Source organism: Leptonotus elevatus, chromosome 17, assembly GCF_054856555.1.
Source record: "Leptonotus elevatus isolate MCC_2025b chromosome 17, RoL_Lele_1.0, whole genome shotgun sequence".
In the NCBI taxonomy this organism is placed as follows: Eukaryota; Metazoa; Chordata; class Actinopteri; order Syngnathiformes; family Syngnathidae; genus Leptonotus; species Leptonotus elevatus.
The window spans coordinates 11,332,194-11,352,164 of NC_141255.1; the positions used below are offsets into that span (position 1 = coordinate 11,332,194).

The 19,971-nt window shown below is 38.7% G+C and overlaps 2 protein-coding genes across 5 annotated transcripts; one reads left to right on the forward strand and one right to left on the reverse strand.

Annotated features, from left to right (window-relative positions):
• Positions 1-1,345: 1,345 nt before the first annotated feature.
• Positions 1,346-11,240, forward strand: LOC147159809 (ATP-binding cassette sub-family G member 4-like). 4 transcript variants are annotated; one of them, XM_086060069.1, is made up of 15 exons: positions 1,347-1,671; positions 3,612-3,841; positions 4,024-4,141; positions 4,222-4,354; positions 4,423-4,473; positions 4,558-4,703; positions 5,665-5,788; positions 6,643-6,757; positions 6,854-6,987; positions 7,902-8,000; positions 8,082-8,250; positions 8,324-8,424; positions 9,139-9,297; positions 9,364-9,482; positions 10,339-11,240. In XM_086060069.1, exons 2-15 carry the CDS (start codon positions 3,613-3,615, stop codon positions 10,562-10,564), a joined length of 1,923 nt encoding a protein of 640 aa, XP_085916195.1. In that variant the 5' UTR covers positions 1,347-1,671; position 3,612; the 3' UTR covers positions 10,565-11,240. The 4 variants fall into 4 exon arrangements, with proteins under 4 accessions (XP_085916196.1, XP_085916195.1, XP_085916194.1 ...); XM_086060068.1 differs by having other exon boundaries at positions 1,352-1,675; XM_086060067.1 differs by lacking the exon at positions 1,347-1,671 and adding an exon at positions 1,790-3,460.
• Positions 11,241-14,331: 3,091 nt separating this feature from the next.
• glt8d2 (glycosyltransferase 8 domain containing 2) lies at positions 14,332-19,465 on the reverse strand. The gene is made up of 10 exons (XM_086059763.1): positions 19,371-19,465; positions 18,131-18,187; positions 17,196-17,288; positions 16,949-17,132; positions 16,697-16,814; positions 16,536-16,620; positions 16,347-16,459; positions 16,118-16,284; positions 14,861-14,973; positions 14,332-14,786 (listed from the first exon to the last, which is right to left on the reverse strand). Exons 2-10 carry the CDS (start codon positions 18,147-18,149, stop codon positions 14,620-14,622), a joined length of 1,059 nt encoding a protein of 352 aa, XP_085915889.1. The 5' UTR covers positions 18,150-18,187; positions 19,371-19,465; the 3' UTR covers positions 14,332-14,619.
• Positions 19,466-19,971: the final 506 nt, after the last annotated feature.

Consider the following 19,971-nt stretch of genomic DNA (forward strand, 5'->3'; position numbering starts at 1 on the left):
GCAAGTCCCTTATTTTTCAGTAAAGGGGCATTTTCTATATCATGCATGCTCCACCAATGCGTGTCACGCTCGTCCCCGCGGGCATGTAGTGTTGTGTTGGAATTATCCCACTCGAAATGTTCCAGTTCTGCTCTCAAAGCGTTTAATGCAACCACAACAATAAACAACAAAAATGGCTGATTCCGATACATTATTTGCTTAAGCATTGTGTGTGAGAACTTTTGCCACCTGCCACCTCTAAAAATATTGTATAGAAGACACACCAAGCAACATAAATAACACTTGGTTATTAATGCATATTCGTGCATTACCAATAATTTTGACTGTGCCCTACTATGTTGGTGAATAGCAGGCTGCCAAATGACAGAACTGACTGGTTTCTTAATAGGGCAAATGTCAATGAAACGTCAGATCAGAAGACATCAGCTGATTGCAGCCACGCTAGGTAAAGTTTGTATGACTTGAAAGAGTTAATGAGTGACAGCGACTTTAGTCAACAACAGTACTAGTACAAGTATCTACTGCAATACAATTTCAGTGGGAGGTGGAGATTTCTCTTCCACTAGAGCAGTTGTGAAGGTTCAGACAACCGGTGTGGATTTTGACATCCGTTTCAATTGGTTGTGGAGTTCATACGGTGGGAGAGTGAATGGTTTGTCAATATGCGCCCTGTGATTGGCTGACACCAGTCCAGTCCTTGTCTCTCACCCAAGTTCAGCTGGGATAGCCTCTAGTTACCCGTACCAGAAGGACAACAAGAACTGGAAACTAGACGGAGTTCATGCAGACACCCACTTGCAATGGAAAGGCGAACAAACATTTGGTCATGCTCCACAAATGTCGGCGTTTCACAATGACGTCAGACAACTTCCACTCATCTATCAATCATCACAATGTATCTCTACTTACACGTGATCCGATTTATAAGTTTGCGAGGTACAATTTCAGTTACGATCACTCACTGATATGGTGCACTTTTTAAAAAGAGTAGTAGTTTATTCTTCAAAATAGAGGGTAATGGTAAATTTTTGCACCATAGTGTAAAAAAATAAAATGAGCAATTTTTTTAGAACAGCCTCTCTTGCAGGCGTGCTGAAGGCTATGGATCTATTTGTGGGCGGGAGGCGGGGCACACCCTGAACTCATCGCCAGTCACACATATGGACAATTTAGTGTTCACTGTTCAATTAACCAACCGTGCATGTTCTTGGAAAGTGGAGAAACTCCACGCAGGTACGGGAGAACATGCTCACAAAGGACGGCCGGAGCTCGCATTCGAACCTAGTCATTGTGAGGCGACCGTAACCGCCACCGTAGCGGACTAATACGCGCAATACCCACCACCCCCCAAAAAGTGGGTGTTCCAAATCGGACGTTTTGATAATAGTCAATAATGAGTTGATTTAAATTTTCCCTCACCAAAAGGATAAAAAAAAAAGATTGAACCATTCAAGGTGACGTGCGCTTTCGTTATATTTAGCAAAGGCGCTCGCAACTGAAAGATCCAAGACAGATGCGTCTCGTAGCGTGATGAAGGCGGGGCGAATTATGTACGTTCAAAGCATTTTCTAATCGAGCTATTTGTTGGTAAGGTGTTGCATTTTGGCTCTCCCGTGAACCGGAAATTTTGGGGGTCGTCTTCCATCCAGAGGAGGAATTAGGAACAACATCGTAAGTAAGTACATATAACGCGTTTTTCTGTGCCAAATGTGTCAACTTTTATATGTGTACGTCACAAATCTGTAGTTTCAAGAGTTCAGGGCAAATCTACATATTATGCATCATTATAATTCACACTACAGGTTACAACAAGTGTGAATAATCCTTTTAACTGTAATTTTGTCGGACTTTCATTGTATATTTAATCAGTCAGTTGGGTTTTTGTAAACCGAAAGCAAGAAGAGATTGCTGGTGATGTAGTTGAAGATAGACGTGACAGCACAAGTCTTCCCAAAGGAATGTTATGGGATTGGATGTTGCACGATACACAAGTGGTCAGCTAGCATTCAAGGTGTCTGGATTAAATCTCAAGATTGTGCTCCCGACTTTCTCCTGTATTCCATCGGCTCATTCAAGACTGTAAATGGGGTCCATAAGTGTAAAAGTAGGGCGTACCCCATCTCTCATCCCAAAATCTGATGACATATATACTGTACGTCAATGAGGACAAGCGTTATAGAATATGGACGCAATGTAATATATAGGAGACCAGTGGCAAGAGAACATTTCAAAGAGCATTTAGAAGAGTAGAGCAGTCTGAGATGCCTTCAAAGTGCTATGATCTTTCCGTGAGCCTTATTGCATCATTGTGGTTTAGCCTTTGGCGATCATCCTAGCTGATGCACAAATATATTACATGTCAAACTATAAAGCTATCGAACAATGATGAACAGGATAAGACACATAGGAAGTGAATGCCATCCATCCATTTACTACCGCTTATCCGGGGTCGGGTCACAGGGGCAGCAGCTTTAGGAGGGAAGGCCAGACTTCTCTGTCCCCAGCCACTTCAAACAGCTCCTCCGACGGGATCTCAAGGTATTCCCAGGCCAGCCGAGAGACATAGTCTGTCCAGCGTACACTTGGGTCGTCCCCGGGGCCTCCCGCCGGTGGGACATGCCCGGAACACCTCCCCAGGGAGGCGTCCAGGAGGCATCCGAACCAGATGCACGAGTCACCTCAGCTGGCTCCTCTCAACGCGGAGGAGCAGCGGCTCTACTCCTAGTCCCTCCCGGATGACCGAGCTTCTCACCCTATCTCTAAGGGAGAGCCCGGACACCCTACGGAGGAAACTCATTTCGGCCGCTTGTATCCGGGTTCTTGTTCTTTCGGTCACGGCCCACAGCTCGTGAGACCAGAGGTGAGGGTAGGAACGTAGATCGACCGGTAAATCGAGAGCTGCGCGTACAGAGCCATCCTGCCCTCACTCGTGAACAAGACCGCAAGATACTTGAACTCCTCTACTTGGGGCAGGATCTCCTCCCCAACCTGGAGAGCGCACGCCACCCTTTTCCGACTGAGGACCATGGTCTCGGATTTGGAGGTGCTGATCTTGATAGGCTGTGAACCGCTCCAGTGAGAGTTGGAGATCACAGCTTGATGAAGCCAACAGCACCACATCATCTGCAAAAAGCAGAGATGCTATACTGAGGCCACCAAACCGGGACCCCCTTAACGCTTAGAAATTCTGTCCATAAAAGCTACAAACAGAATCTGTGACAAAGTGCAGCCTTGGCGGAGTCCAACCCTCGCTGGGAACGAATCCAACTTACTGTCAGCAATGCGGACAAAACGCTGACCTCGGTCGTATAGGGACCGAACAGCCCGTATCAGGGGGCTCGGTACCCCGTACTCCCGAAGCACCCCCCACAGGACTCCCCGAGGGACGCAGTCAAATGCCTTCTCCAAATCCACAAAACACATGTAGACTCCCATGGCAGGATCCTCGAGGAAGCGAATGGTAGGGACCAAATAATTTTGATATTGAAAGATTTGTATTGTAAAATGTATGGTAGTGGTGATAAACAATTCTGGGAAGTCATACTAAAAATTGGGATAGATTTGTCGATGGGGGTCATAAGATATTCTGACCCCGTTGGTGCCTGTTCTAGCATGTTCCAGAAGGTGCAAAATCAGGGCGCCTGCAGCATCCAAATGGAGGAAACCAAAGCGGGAGCCCAGCCACGGCCCAGGATCAACCTGTTCTCCCTGTCCAACTTGAAGAAAGTGGACAACACCGACACGCAGCGTCTCACCCAACTTCCACGTCAGGCTGCTGTCAACTTGGAGTTCAGCGATCTGTCCTACACCATCCAGAACGGGCCCTGTTGCAGGAAGTCAGGCACGGTAGCCTTTGAGTAACGTTGACAGAAGATTATCCTATAACCAGAGAATGTTCAACAGGGAATTCAGAGCATATTGATCATATTAAACAGAGGGGTGCAAGGATTAAAGAGTGGAAAAGTCAATAAACAGGTTGTTTGTCATAACAACCAGAAAATGCTTCTTGTCCCTCTTCATCAGGTTTCAAAACCCTCCTGAGTTGTCTCTATGGACAATTTAACAGTAAAGAGCTGACTGGCATCATGGGCCCCTCCGGAGCTGGGAAGTCCACCATGATGAACGTTCTGGCGGGATACAGGTAAAGCCAACAGAGTACACTAATTCCCAGAATGAGTTTTGTAATAATAATAATAATAATAATAATAATCTGGATTACAGGGAGACGGGCATGAAGGGGAAAATCCTAGTGAACGATCGCCCCAGGGACTTGGCCAAATTCCAAAAGATGTCATGCTACATCATGCAGAGTGATGTACTGATGCCTCACCTCTCGACGAAGGAGGCCATGATGGTAAATTCATTAAATATGGAGATAAAAAATAAAAAATTCCATGATAATTAATGTTGTTGGTGTTTTAGGTGGCTGCTCATCTGAAACTAAATGAATCCATGCAGGTCAAAAAGAAAATTGTAAGATCTTCTGAGTTCATACATATTTTCACATTTATTGTCAGTTGTTGTGGTGAGATAATGATGATGTCATTACTGTCACAGGTGGCCGAGGTACTGAGTGCATTAGGTCTTACAGACTGTGCTAAAACGCGTACCAACAATCTATCGGGGGGCCAGTCTAAAAGACTTGCCATAGCTCTCGAGCTGGTCAACAATCCTCCCGTCATGTTCTTCGATGAGCCCATTAGGTATGACATCACACTTGTAGTTATATGGAGTATTTGTCGAGTGCAATATTAAACAAAAACGGTCACTGTGTATTGAATATTAAAAGTACAATTGTCAAACAACATTTACCTTCCTTCTGTACTTCTGTACAGCAGTCAAAATGAACCCCGAAATGTCATGAAAGATATATTGACGATGATTAAAAACAAAGGAAATTTTCACGATAATTACAGTTGGTTTTATAAACGTAATTTCAATCTTAAAGAGTTCATTTTGTTAGTATTCAGTAACTAGAACAACCTTACATGGTCACAGTTCAAGAGGGAATTTGAAACAGTCCCGTCAACTGTCTTTGACCGGCTGCAGCACATTTAAAAAGTTAGGCACAACAATAAATTTAACTGAATTTAGCACTTTTCTGTCCGAATTTGATCACTACCATAAAACTCAAAAAATCTGAACATCTACAAAGAGATGGTGGATGCCTCCACGTAACTCAACACCATAAAAGCATCCAATGAAACCAACTCATGAAGTTTTAAAACCTTTTTGTAAATTGTTCCAGGAAAAGGGAGCAGGAAAACGAAAAACGAAAAAAAACGTTTTTTTCCAAGTTCACTTGTGACCCTCGGGATAGGCAGTAAAACAATATCATGAGAACAAAGATGATGAATTCCAGAGTTCCTCTCATGACTAATGAAGACCAAGAACTGCTTCATAAACAAGAAAATACCTGTTTTAGACATTAGAAAAAGGGCCATCCAAAACGCTTGTGTAATGAACTTTGTTAGGATCTCAGAGCCCCGTGATACACAGTCAAATTTATTTATTATTATTATAATTTAATTCTGCTTTTATTTTGCATCCAAAATGACGCTGGTTTCTGCTACTGGAATATGGCGATGTTTAGATGTCTAGATGGGAAATCAACACCATAATAGTTAGCATAACCCTAATTCCATTTGTCTCCCCTACCCCCAGTGGGTTGGACAGTGCAACGTCCATCCAGGTTATCTCCCTCCTGAAGTGTCTGGCTAATGGAGGCCGGACAATCATCTGCACCATTCATCAGCCCAGTGGTAACCTCTTTCAGATGTTTGACAAGGTAAAGTCCAGTACCTGTGATAGCAAATTAGTCTTGTAATACTTAGTAATATTGAGTACTTTGCAGATTAGTCTTGGTCAGATGTACTTAGTAATATTGAATACTTTGCAGATTAGTCTTGGTCAGATGTACTTAGTAATATTGAATACTTTGCAGATTAGTCTTGGTCAGATGCACTTAGTAATATTGAATACTTTGCAGATTAGTCTTGGTCAGATGTACTTAGTAATATTGAATACTTTGCAGATTAGTCTTGGTCAGATGTAATTAGTAATATTGAATACTTTACAGCTTAGTCTTGGTCAGATGTACTTAGTAATATTGAATACTTTACAGATTAGTCTTAGTCAGATGTACTTAGTAATACTGAATACTTTAGAGATTAGTCTTGGTCAGATGTACTTAGTAATATTGAATACTTTACAGATTAGTCTTGGTCAGGTGTACTTAGTAATATGGAATACTTTACAGATTAGTCTTGGTCAGATCTACTTAGTAATATTGAATACTTTGCAGATTAGTCTTGATCAGATGTACTTAGTAATATTGAATACTTTACAGATTAGTCTTGGTCAGGTGTACTTAGTAATATGGAATACTTTACAGATTAGTCTTGGTCAGATCTACTTAGTAATATTGAATACTTTGCAGATTAGTCTTGGTCAGATGTACTTAGTAATATTGAATACTTTACAGATTAGTCTTGGTCAGATGTAAGACATCGATAAGTGGAATTGACAAGCAAGAAAATGGTTTCTTGGAATGGAATAACTGGGAACCAATCAGTTTTTGATTCCTATACCTTAGCCCTCTTTTGACACTGTTAACACCAGAATGTGTTCTCTTCCCATTAGCTGTACATCCTCAGTCAAGGCCAATGTATATACAGGGGCACAGTCTCCCATCTCATCCCTCATCTGACTAACCTCAACCTGCATTGTCCGAAGTATCACAATCCGGCAGATTTCAGTGAGTACCAAACACCTCATTCCATTACAGTTTTACGTAAGAATGCGTCTGCGTTTATGGGCTGTTCCTGACCCTCGTTATCCTTTAACCCTTCAGTCATCGAGGTGGCGACGGGAGCACACGGGGACATGCATGCCGTGTTGTTTGAGGCCGCTCAAGGCAGCCAATGCTGCGAGGACAGCAAGAAGAGCTTGGGGGAAGATGCTAATTCTTCCACTAGCGAACAATCTGTAAGGGATCCACTACACTTTGGATAAAAGTGTATTCACGGTTTAGTGGGTTTATCAAGAGTTCGCTGTACTGTAGTGTTAATTGTATCCGTCTTTTTTAAGTTTAGTATGTTTTAGTCCCCCTTCAATCACGCTTGTTAGTTTTTATCATAGTTGGTCAACCTCATCCCGTTTTTATTTAGTCCATTTTTAGCCGACTATGAATCATTTTAGCCTTTATTTTAGTCCAAGAAAACATAATTGTATTCGTTTGGGTTTATTTAACAAAAACTGTTAATGTTTTAGTTTAGTTTGTAAGCAGATAATGTTGAACTTTTCAGATCTAAAAATATTTCACATAAAATCTTTTTGATGAAAAACAACTTGACACACAATTACAGTATATCAACAAGTGGCTACTATGGCTGCATGTTTTGAGCTAGTAAATTAGCCAGCATTAGTTAACGGTCGGATTAAAATTATTGTTGGAACGTTATAGCCGTTGGATTAATGTTACATTATAACTATAATTAACTTTTATTTGAAACCTTTCAACTGTGAATTCACCTCCGTCTGTCCCATGTGTTTGTGCTTGTTGCAGTGTCACAGTGACAGATGAGCAGAGACAAGATTTTACAAAAATCACATATACGTAAATCATATATATTTTCATCTCGTTTTTGTTCATGAACTAAAATGTCCATAGATTTTAGTCCAGTTTTGTTAAGTGAAGTACATTTTCGTCTTTTCTTTAGTCGACAGAAATGCGTACTCATTTAGTCCAGTTATTGTTTATTAATGAGGGATTTAGTCTGGTCTAGTCAAAGTCTGGTAAAAATGTGTGTTGACTAAATTATTTTTATTTAGTTTTCATAGACTAAATGAACACTATTCTGTACTGTATACTAAAATTGCAATGCATTGTCTTTCGACAGGATTTGGCTGCCCTTGATGTACAATACTTTGCCACCAGTTCTTTCAAACAGTTTTTCATCCTCTTTAAAAGAAATCTCATATCCATATGCAGAGATACGGTAAATAAAACACATTCATTGAAGAAAATAAACCTTCTGACACCAGTTTCGGGATGACCGTTTTTCATGTGTGTTGTAAAGATGCTGACCCACCTGAGAGTGATCTCCCACATCGTGATCGGAGTCCTAATTGGCCTGCTTTACCTCAACATCGGAAACGATGCGGCTCATGCGTTCAACAATGCCGGGTTCCTCTTCTTTTCTATGCTGTTCCTCATGTTTGCCGCCCTGATGCCCACCGTTCTGACCTGTAAGCAATACGCAGACTGAACTGCTTAAGGTGGAAATGACAACTTACTAATATTAGCCTTTTTGTCACATAGTTCCTCTGGAAATGGCAGTGTTCATAAGGGAACACTTAAACTCCTGGTACAGCCTACATGCCTATTACATGGCTAAAACATGTGCAGACATACCATTCCAGGTAAGCTTACATGAGAGTGTTTTTAAGTATTTAACTATGTAATTGAAAATGTGTGGACATAGGACGGTGATTCCCCAAAGTGTGCTACTAAGTATCGCTAGTTATATACAGGCTTGTTATATGCATCCCAACTAGTCTGAATACGGTACTGTATTTTGGTTAGTAATGTGTTAGTAGAGTATAAGTTAAGCAGCCAAATCCAGCAGTTTTTATCAATATCAGAAGGCGGCCATTTTGTCACATCACAGTCACTCAGGGCTGAGGTAAAAACAATCACAGTTCATCCTTAGGAAACAGGTGAGCTGTGATTGGTCATTGCCTGAGCAACTGTGATGTCATCTTAAATAGACAGCAAGTGGCAAAATGGCCGCCCCCTGAGACTGATAAAAACAGCTGGATTTTGCTGCATAACTAATATTCCACAAATTTAATAGGGCCTATTTAACAGAATGTCATGTTTAGACAAGTGAGGTCACATACAACATATTATTGTCAAGAAATGTTTAAGATTGACTTTCCCTTTAAAAACTTTAATAATCAAAAACTCTGGTGAGTACGAATACTGATTTAGAACTTATATGATTCACATGGCACAGTTGCATGCTGTTATGTTCTTTTTTGATACAGTATTGATGGTTTCCAGAATTGTGTGGCGGTATGAGGGGAAAAAAACCTCCCAATCCTAACATTGCATTTGCACAATCCCTCCTCCAGATGATCTGTCCAGTCATATACTGTAGTATAGCTTACTGGATGACTGGCCAGCCTGCAGAAGCTACGCGCTTCCTTCTCTTCCTCGCCTTGTCCACATCCATTGCCCTGGTGGCACAATCCTTGGGGTTGCTCGTAGGGGCGGCATCCCCATCACCACAGGTATACTTATCACTAATCACAAATGAGGTTCCACCCTTACAAATGCACGGGAATTATAACCTGCAGGTTGCCACCTTTGTCGGACCGATCACAGCCATACCGGTCATCCTCTTCTCTGGCTTCTTTGTGACTTTCCGCACCATTCCTGATTACCTGCAGTGGACTTCCTATGTCTCCTACGTCAGGTACCTTCAGCTGTATTTGGTTGTATGACGTGCATGTGAAATAGTTCATGTTCACTCATTCACTGCCATTGACGGTTATAGACGTCAAATATTCATTTTAACTATTAGTTTAAAATTGTTTTCCACTTTTGTTAACAAGAGTATGACAACCTATAACTTTTTTATTGTACATTTAGAACAGATACAATTTGTGATTAATCGTGAGTTAACTCATGATGTCATGCAATTAATTTACGATTAAAAATTTCAATCGCCTCACGCTCCTAATTTTTAAATAATGTTTTCTATTTTTTTAAATCGCATCAGGCGATTACATTTTTTAATCGTAATTAATCGCATGACTTCAATAGTTAACTCACGATTAATCATACATGTTGTATCTGTTCTAAATGTACAATCATTTTTTTCCTAGGTTTTCATACTCTTGTTAACAAAAGTGGAAAAAATGTTAAACTAATAGAAATAGTTCAAATGAATTTTTGACGTCAATAGCAGTCAATGGCAGTGAATGAGTCAACATAAATAACGTAGGTTTTAGACTGTATTTATAATGAATCTGATTTTAATTATTGATAATGATTTAGTATATAAAACTATTTTACTAACATAATTCAGACATATCAAAATAAAAAAGTTTTTCACATTATTTTTAGAATCAGTTAGCCAATAAATACATAATAAAAATAAAAACTGAAATAAATACCAAAGGTCACTCTTAAACCATATCAAATTGATCTGTCACCGATTAGCCATATATGTATACCTCACTTAGGACAGGAAGAAAAAAAAAATCACTCTTAATGTAACCCACTATCCACAGACGCTAGTCACTTGTCAAGTCATTTGTCACTTTCAGGTACGGCTTTGAAGGAGTTCTCCTCTCCATCTACGGGATGGAGCGCTCAAATCTGGACTGTGACCAGGCGGAATGCAACTTTAAGGACCCAGAGAATGTCCTGCGCTTGCTGGATGTGGAGGATGCCAAGCTCTATGTGGATTTCATCGTCCTGGGAATTTTTTTCACAATCATCAGAGTGGCCACTTACCTGGTCCTGCGCTACAAAGTGAGCGCTGACCGTTGAGCTCTAAATGTTGAGCTCAAATAAAACGTTTTCTGTTCAGTGGGATGTTAGGACAGTTTGCTGGGCGAATGTTTAATTTGGTTTGAATTTCCCATTGAGAGCAATAATTATATTTGGAATAACGAGCTGTTGTAATACAAGTATGTTAATCATTTAAAAATGATCATGCACAATTAGTAGCCCAGTAATTTGAAGATTTTGAAGATCGTCAGTCTCGGGGTAAGAACATTTACAGGCCAGGTGGTAATAAGCTAATTGCCAAGCTAGTATTATCGCGTTAGCATTAGCGTATTAAGCTAACATGTTACAATGTGGAAATGTTTAAATGTTACACACATCTTTTTACTCAGTAAATACCATCTGTGTTACGCAGTCGATATCAATCTGCGATATCCCTACAATATGTATCGCTACCGGTTTTCAAGAATTTGTTACATATGGTTAGTACATATTTCCATCCGTTTATGGTGACACAACAAACTCAATGAGTCAAAAGAAAAACGCGGAACGTGTCAAGCGCATCTGTCAATATTTTTTACTTGTGTGTCGGACTTTATATGTAAAGGTTGGAATGTAATGCGTATTGGTTCGCGTGTCTGTACAAAATGTCAAACATTCTTGAACAGGATTTCAGTGCCAAAGAGTTGGCAGGTCATTAAAACAGTATTACCCAACAGATGTTTTTAAAATCCCTATGTGAATGAGCACGTACTATACTTGGAGGAAGAACTAATACAAATACTTTATTACATGTATTTGCATAGGTTTTAATCGTTCACAGTGAAGTATGAGGAGAGGATACGAAATATGATATTGGCTAGAGGCAGCCATTTTACAATATGAAACAAAAAATGAGCTATACTGTGAAATGTTGAAATTTTATTTCAATATTTAGAGGTATATTTCATAGTTGTCAACAGTAATTTTAACGTATTCACAGTAATTTTACGTATTTTGATTGGTTGGTTTGTGGCCAGTTCAGTGCGTGCCCTGCCTTTAAATAAACACATAAATGGCTTTGTGTAAAGATGACACGAAAATATGAGCTCATCCTTCTACAGTAGCCCCTTTGTGAAACGCTCGTTGCCTAGGGCTTTTAAGTGAGTGCACGAGTCAAAATATGTCTCTTCGCACAGTTGTGAACACAAAAGATGAATGTGACCACGCCACACCCACACACTTGCCGGGCTGCGTACGTGCAGATTGAAAATATTTTACATTAAGCCACAACTCACACTGGATTGGAAAACTGGCATCCACTGTTTGGTGGCACTCATCTTTCCCCCCCCCCCTTCAGGCCAAATGTTTTTGGTAAAACTGAAGCAACGATTGGCTTTCACGTCAACATTCCATCAATTTTACATGTAGCTATGGAGGCTAAAATGAAAAATGTATAATTTTGAGGTTAAATGACACTGGAAAGTACAAATGAACCAATGAGAACTAAAATGGGTAAACAACTTTTTTGTCATTTGCAATTAGGTACAGAAATGATCAATGCAGGTAAAGAATGCATTCAGAAGCAGGTCTCATTGCCATGTAAATAACCAAGATACAAAAACAAATCCCTAGATTTGACTGCAGCCATTAAACTTTGAATCACCCTTCTGCAAAATGACAAAAAAAATGGAATTCACACGCTCTAATTCTCAGTTTCTCAAGTAACCAGGTCGGCCGGGCCAGCGTTAACATAGTCCCACAGTCTTCTTTTCTCATTTCATAGCTTTTCTCTTTGTTACACTTCTTTCATTAGTATGTGCATGTGGATGTCAGTTTTTTGTCTGTTTTTGTCCAATCAGATTCCAACCTGTGTGTTGCCATAACAATATTATCTTCCCAGATAATTCAGAAAAAAGCAATGCTAGTCCATGTAACTAAATATTAGTACTGGGACTGTTTCTTGACGTCAGCGTTTTCCTGTCCTCTGGTCAGAGCAAAACAAGGCTGTTCCAGTCATCTTCGAGTACCAAAACACATCTGTAGAAATATGTACACATTTTTATTCTGTTGAGAATGATGATTTATTTTTGTCTTATTTGCCCAGATAGCCAAAGTAGTTAACAATTTTAATTGACATTTTGATGACGTCCTTTGATTTGTTCTTTGAAAGTTTACATCAGAGTCGTGCATCATAACATCATAACAAACTGAACTTGACATCACAATGACGTCTGTCGAGCAGTCCAAAGATGTGTTCAAAGTCAGCACGGAAAGTAGAATCAACAAACATCAGATTCTAAGAGGGCTGGAATTAGGATAGTCAACAATTTTCTACACAAACATCAACACGACATTAAGTAATTGGGGGCCTTAACCTTAGGGCCTTGGTGGATTTGTTTCTTATATTTCTTACAGTGACGCTATTCTACAGTTGGCAGAAGGAGCTTCCACTTTGGAACCTAAACTTTAATTCTTTACTGCATACAGACGACAATGAGACTTTTGTATCCATCTTTAGTGGTCTCTTACTCCCTCTGGTGGTTAGATAGTCTCAACTACTTGCCTATATTTTTAATGGGAAGCTATTAGGATGAATGATTCCTATTCTTATTTACCGGTATAACCACGTCGTGAATAATTGCAAAGACCCTACAGTTTACAGCTTGTTTTTACTTTACTGTATGCAAACAATTAAGTAGGCTATTATGTTTAATAAACTTCTTATATAAATATTGATGAATGTGCTGTAAACCAACTAATGTCACATATCAAGAAACCGGAAGGCAGACTCAGCGGTCCTGGTTTCTTCCTACCAGGTCCTGGCAGTTTGGTCCTGGTTGTCCTCTGAGCAACTTGTACCCCCTACCAGATTGGACCGAAAGCCTCCTGTTATTCGGGTTGAACCCCAAGAAGACCTCACCCCTATACTCTGGCTCTAGCGTCACCATTAGTCAACCTGTTTTTGGCTATGTCACTTATTTTTTTCTAGTGTACAATGGCGGCGGGAAGACAAAACTGGCAAGACAAGAATATTGAATAAATCCAGTTATACCGTATAGCCTTTACACTATACAGATAAAGGGGTGGGGCACACTTTTGTTGCTAGCAGTTTAGACAATAATGGCCGTGTGTTTTATCAAAATATTGTACCATCCTGCTGTTGATATTTTTTTGATGCTCAGCCGGAAATGAAGGCAATGAATGAATGGCTAAGAACGGAGGCTTTGTGTTCACAACTCTGCCGTTGACATCTTTCAACTGCACCCAGTTAGCCTGAAGGTGTGACACGTGTTACCAAATTAACTTGCTTTCAAATCTCAAATGATTCACTGTCTCAGGATGAGCTCAGAGTTTTCACAAGTCAACAAAAAAGTGTGCTTTTTGAGCCATTTAAGCAGCACTATGATGATAGCCATGAATGGTATGGAGCTGGCAGCTGAAAGATGCATATGAACTCATTCACTGCCATTGACGGCTATAGACGTCAGAAATTAATTCTAACTTTCTATTAGTTTAACACTTTTTCCACTTTTGTTGACAAGAGTATGAAAACCTAGATTTTTTTAAAATTGTATATTCAGAACAGATATAAAATCGTGAGTTAACTAGTGAAGTCATGCGATTAATCACGATGACAATTTTTAATCGCCTGACGCCCCTAATTTTTTATCTTTTTTTTCTTTAAAATTTTTTTTTTTAAAGAAAAGATTATTTAAAAATTAGGGGCGTCAGGTGATTACATTTTTTTATTGTAATTAATCGCATGACTTCACTAGTTAACTCACGATTAATAACAAATTTTATATCTGTTCTAAATGTGCAATACATTTTTTCTAGGTTTTCATACCTTTACCAAAAGTAGAAAAAAAAAATTAACTAATAAAAATCGTTAAAATGAATTTTTGACGTCTATAGGCGTCAATGGCAGTTAATGATTTAATCATACAATGCATATTTTATTCAGTATTATACGATATCCTTTATTGATCTCCGGAGGGCAAAATTCTTGTGCTAGAATAGCAGAAATAAAATAGAAAAAAATAAATTAGTTAACACTAGCCCATCCCTCTGTGATTCAGAGATGATACATTCCACAGTCCTCATTAATCATTGCTCTACGGCCTCATCAAGGAGAACTTCCCAGACGGATCTGGGATGAACCATTTCTCCCAGCGTTCTGTGTGAACGGCAGGGTACCCCCACGGTTTGAATGGGCCGTTCCAGTGCAGCAGCTGTGCCTTCTGCACAAAGCTCTCGGGATAGCCGGCATCTGGACTCCAACCTAAACACATACACAAAAAAAAGTATTTTTCACATCCTTCATTAATTAATTAACAGTCATGTGGATGATCTTACCGAGATGTCTGACGTGCCAGATTGGGTCCAGTATGGTGTATTTGTCATGAAAAACAATGAGCATAGGTGGAGTGGCCACACCACCTGCCATAGCGCTGCTGTAGATGTTTATCCTGGTTCAAAGGAAACAAAACAGTGGAGCAGTATTTACTCTTATGGCTCATTTTATGGGCTATTGTGATTTTCTAGGGATGCTGTCAATATGAAAATAAAAACACTGGCATACGTGGATGGAAATAGAGTATTGCATCAGTTTCCTTGAGGGATAATTTGTAATATTATCATTAATAATAATTAGGAGTGTCAGGCGATATATTTTTTAATCAGAATTAATCGCATGACTTCAATAGTTAACTCACGATTAATCGCAAATTTTGTATCTGTTCTAAATGTACAATAAAATGTACAATATTCTTTTATGTTTTCATACTCTTGTTAACATAAAAGTGGGGACAAATTTGTTAAACTAATAGAAATATGGCTGCATCTTTTAGTCATTGATACAGTAATTACATAATTCATAAAACTAAGTTAAAATTTAAAAAAAACTGTGTGATATTGATTTGTATTGTGTTGAGTTCCTTTTCTTCCACTAGATGGCATTATTGCATTTGTAAGATGTTGGCGGCATCTCTGTGCATTTTTCTTTTTGTATGAAGAGCTATCTAATCTTTAACATGAAGTAATTTGTCAAATTCTGCGCATTTTTGAAATTGTAAAATACAACTTGACCCCAGTCTCCACAAATATATGCATTATTATTATATTTATTACTGCTAAATTTTGACGCGGACGTGTCTGCTGTGTTGCGACTGGAATCCCCCCGGCTTTCCAAGGAAGGCCGTCATTCATCGCGCGTTAAAAATCTTAAAGGAAATTTACTCAAAACTTAAAATGCACAATTTTGACACCCCTAATAATAAAATATAATACAATTATTAAAGATCATTTGAACTTTTTTTTTAATTTCAGAAATGTGGAATAAACTGTTAGCCCTTTGCATTAATCAGTACCAAGTTCTCAGTCTAAAAAAAGTCAATTACGAAATAAAAAAATATTTAAGTTGGGGAATAAAAATAAATCACTAAAGATAATGTGGTTATTATGATGATTTTGTCTTCGCTGATTGGCTGGGAACTAATCACATATTATTCAGCGAGGCTTCAATTTCGTCCAGTTCCTCTTCTTATCTTACTATAATGATGACTATAGTATAAGTATTTTGATAATTGGTAATAATTTATCATTTGATCATACTTGACATTGTCCTCCATGCACTTCTGGAGCTGTTTGGTGATCTTCTGCTTTTTCCATTCACGTAGATCAGCCACAAACACACCAGGGTTGAAGGAGCAGTCATTGGGATTGATGCCGAGGTCTTTCACTTCTTGTTTTCTGTAGTCCAGGAAGCCCATGTAGGTTGTCTATAGGGGGATACGCTTACAGGGCAAGCCGTTGTGCTTCATTTGCAGGAAGGGAAACCCACCTGCATGCCAACGCTGCGCACCATTTCGTGAGTAGAGGGCAGGTCACAGTCAGTGGCGAAAGCAGCGGCATGTTGCGGCTTTAGTTTGATTTTGAACAGATCCTGAATGTCACCTGAGCAGAGAAGTAAAAATGTTTTTTTAAAAAAGTACTGGTGCCAAATGAACGGTGAGTCCCTCTTGTACTGTACCTTGTACAATGACATCATCATCTAAGTATATAACCCTGTCATGGTTCATCTCAAGCAATGGTAGGTAAAAGCGCACAAAGTTGAGCTGCAAAACAAAAGAACCAACATTTTATTTTCAACTTTAGTGCCATTGTACGTTTGCGTTTTAAAAACAAACTTACTGGGTGCAATAGATCCGGCCTGGAGGAGTCTAACGTCACTTTCCCCTTCAGAACCATTGGATTAAACTCCAAGATCTTATATTGGATGCCTTTTAGTTGAGTTTCCTCTATGTAACGTCTGAAAGGAGAGTGATAAATGTGTTGCATGAACGAACAGTCAGATGATAAAAAAATTCGCAATCGCAGAATGTGGTAGTTAGGCAATTATACTCTGGTTTATAATATGAAAAAATAGTCATAGTAAGGTCCAACCTGGTGAGAGGAACAGCGTCCCGTAGCGTAACAATATAGAAGAGCACATTAGCATCCGTGTTGCTTCGGATGCTGTTGATGGTCGCCATGGTTGCGCCCATGCGCTCCTCTGACGCGCAGATGACAACAGGAATGACACGTTCAATTTCTCTCTCCGCTGTACCTCCGAGTTTCTTCCAGTGACCTTGTGAGAAGTTATTTCATAATAAATGTTGGAAAAATGTTTTTTAAAAATATATATAATTACCTGAAATTTTGTGTTGGCTTGAGGATCTGAGTAGCGAGCTGTGCAGGAGCAGGTACAGCATTAGCAGCAGCAACACCACCAGGACCTGATTGACTGGCCAGAAAACAACTATGTACATGAACCTCACCGTGCCGATTTATTTTCGTACAATCATAGCACATTGAAAAGCATGAAGTCCTGGGATCAACATAATATAATTTATGGGGGGGGGGGGGGGGTGGCCTAGCTAACTCTTGCTAGAAAAGCTTTATGTACATGAACCTCGCCCTGCCTACTAATTTGACTAAAAATAAATAACTAAATAAAGATTTCAAAGCTTTTTCCACCATCAATGGGACCCTATAACCTGGCCAACCCAAATTAAAAAGTTAAAAATAAGTAAGTAAAATTATACAATGGAGATAATGTGGAAGAGTATAAGTGTACACATCCTCTTGCAAGTAGATGCGGCTATGTTTAGAATGAACTAATCAGATTCATACTCATATTAAATGGACGCACCTCCTACAAGTGCCTCTAATTAACTTCAACTAAAGTTCTGATGTTCTAGTCGTCTTTTACTGTTTTTTTTCTTCATTCTAACTGAGGCCTGAAGATTTTGTGCTATAACGTCATTGTTATATTGCATGGCGTGGTTGCTTTAAATATACAGTGTTTCATACAGTATCTCTTTAGTATTATGTGCCAGTTTTACTTTTTTGCATGCTGTTTTTGTGTTTTGTACTCTTACCATCTACCAAGCACAGCTACCCTTACCATTCCTCCATAACATTCTTTTCATCAGAATTACGCTATAATTGTATACTCTCTAGTTAGCAAAATAGCCTGCTATGTTGGAGTCACACTTCCATTTCTTTGTATAGCTAAATCTTATTTTTCCCGTTGCTGGCCGAATGTTATTTCCATAAAAGTGTTACAACATATTTTATTCTCACTTTTTCTCAGAAGAGCCATAGTTCATAGATGCGTCGTCCTAGGTCATGTGCAAAAATCTGTACAAGAGAAAAAATACAGTGACATATCTATCTATCTATCTATCTATCTATCTATCTATCTATCTATCTATCTATCTATCTATCTATCTATCTATCTATCTATCTATCTATCTATCTATCTATCTATCTATCTATCTATCCATCTAATAAAGATATGTGATGTCTAGGTTTATGGGGGAAAAGTGTTGACATCAAGGGTGTCAGGGGAGGGGGTCAGCTGCTTGGTGGGGAAAACCAAAGCCAGATGTTTTATTTTGTTTTCCCTTCTAGAGGGCTCTACCACTTCCTTGCAACGGGAAACAAATAAAACACATAAGGTTCAGAATTGTACTTTATCACGTCAGGTTCAAATGATTCCCATACGTTTCATTACATTGTTTTTATTTATGTATTTTTAAGCTTGTCACCATTGCTCTGCTTTTGAATTTTGCCGAGTCAGAAGAAACTCTAATACTCAGCAGGACACATGCTCTTGGTTCATGTGTATCTGGTTTGTTTGTCATTGTTTAAAGCTGCCAAAAACATCTGGAACTGGTTAGGTTCTGAAACACTCCCTTCAGAAAGCTTCCAGAACCAGCCTGCAAAGGAACAATTACTCTTGGAACATATCCGTGTATTGTTGCCCCCCTAATTTACATGAGCAGATCACTATGGCCACACATATTCTTCATTATCGAAAGCATATTAAACATTTAAAGATCAAATATAAAGCAACCTGTGTTCTTTACACAATTCAATTTGTAATCTTAAATTGGTTCACCAATTCTCTTTTTAGAGTGCACTTTTTCCAGTAAGGAAAATTACACAATACATTTTAAACTTTAACTTATCAAACAAAACAAAAAATACATTGTGACTGTGTATAGACAATGCATTCTGCGTAAAAGTGAAATGTTTAAATGAAAGCATGCAAGTTGACGTTAAATCAATACAAAAAAAAAATACACAATTCAATATTTTGCAACAAAAACATTCATAATGCTTCACAAATAGTATGAGGACAAAATGTATTTTTGTGTGTTTAGCTTTAGACTCAAGCTAAATATTTCTTGATTTTTTTCTCTCTTTCATATAACTTAAGTAGCACATTATGTTCCCTTGCTGATACTGAAACAAATATAACAACTTACTACAATATAACCTACGATTTACACGATAAAGTCTGTTTAAGGGTACTTGCCCGAAGGAAAGGGGTCCTGCATGGTGCTCACGGTCCATACTGAGGAATGAAACTGCCCGGTCTCACTAACCGTCGCACTTTACCATTATACCTCCTTCTTTCTCCCCTCGATGGAAATGGTTTCACTCTCATTGGCCAAGATTGTGATGATTCGCTCCTATTTGCCAGAAGCAAGATTAGCTGTCACTGTTCATTTGAATTACTGTATTGTTTTCTTCAGGAACTGACACATTTGTTTTGTGTATGTTAAAACCTTGAAATACAGCCACAGATTCAGGCAAATAAAAGTGTTGCACGTATTTCACAACTTTTATTTATTTATTTATTTATTATTAATACACATATATCACATTAATTAGTAAGTCTCAAGTGCCTCTATATATACATTTAAATTTACAATAAAATGTACCATAGTTGTTTTCAAATTTTTCATACTCTTGTTAGAGTTAGATAAAAGTAAGAAGAATAGAAATATGGTTGCATTTCTTAGTCACTGATGTAATAATTTCATAATAATTCATAAAAAAAAAAAATCCAACTAATTATATGTACTTTACTTTAAAAAAACAACAAGTGTGACTTTGATTTGTATTGGTAATTT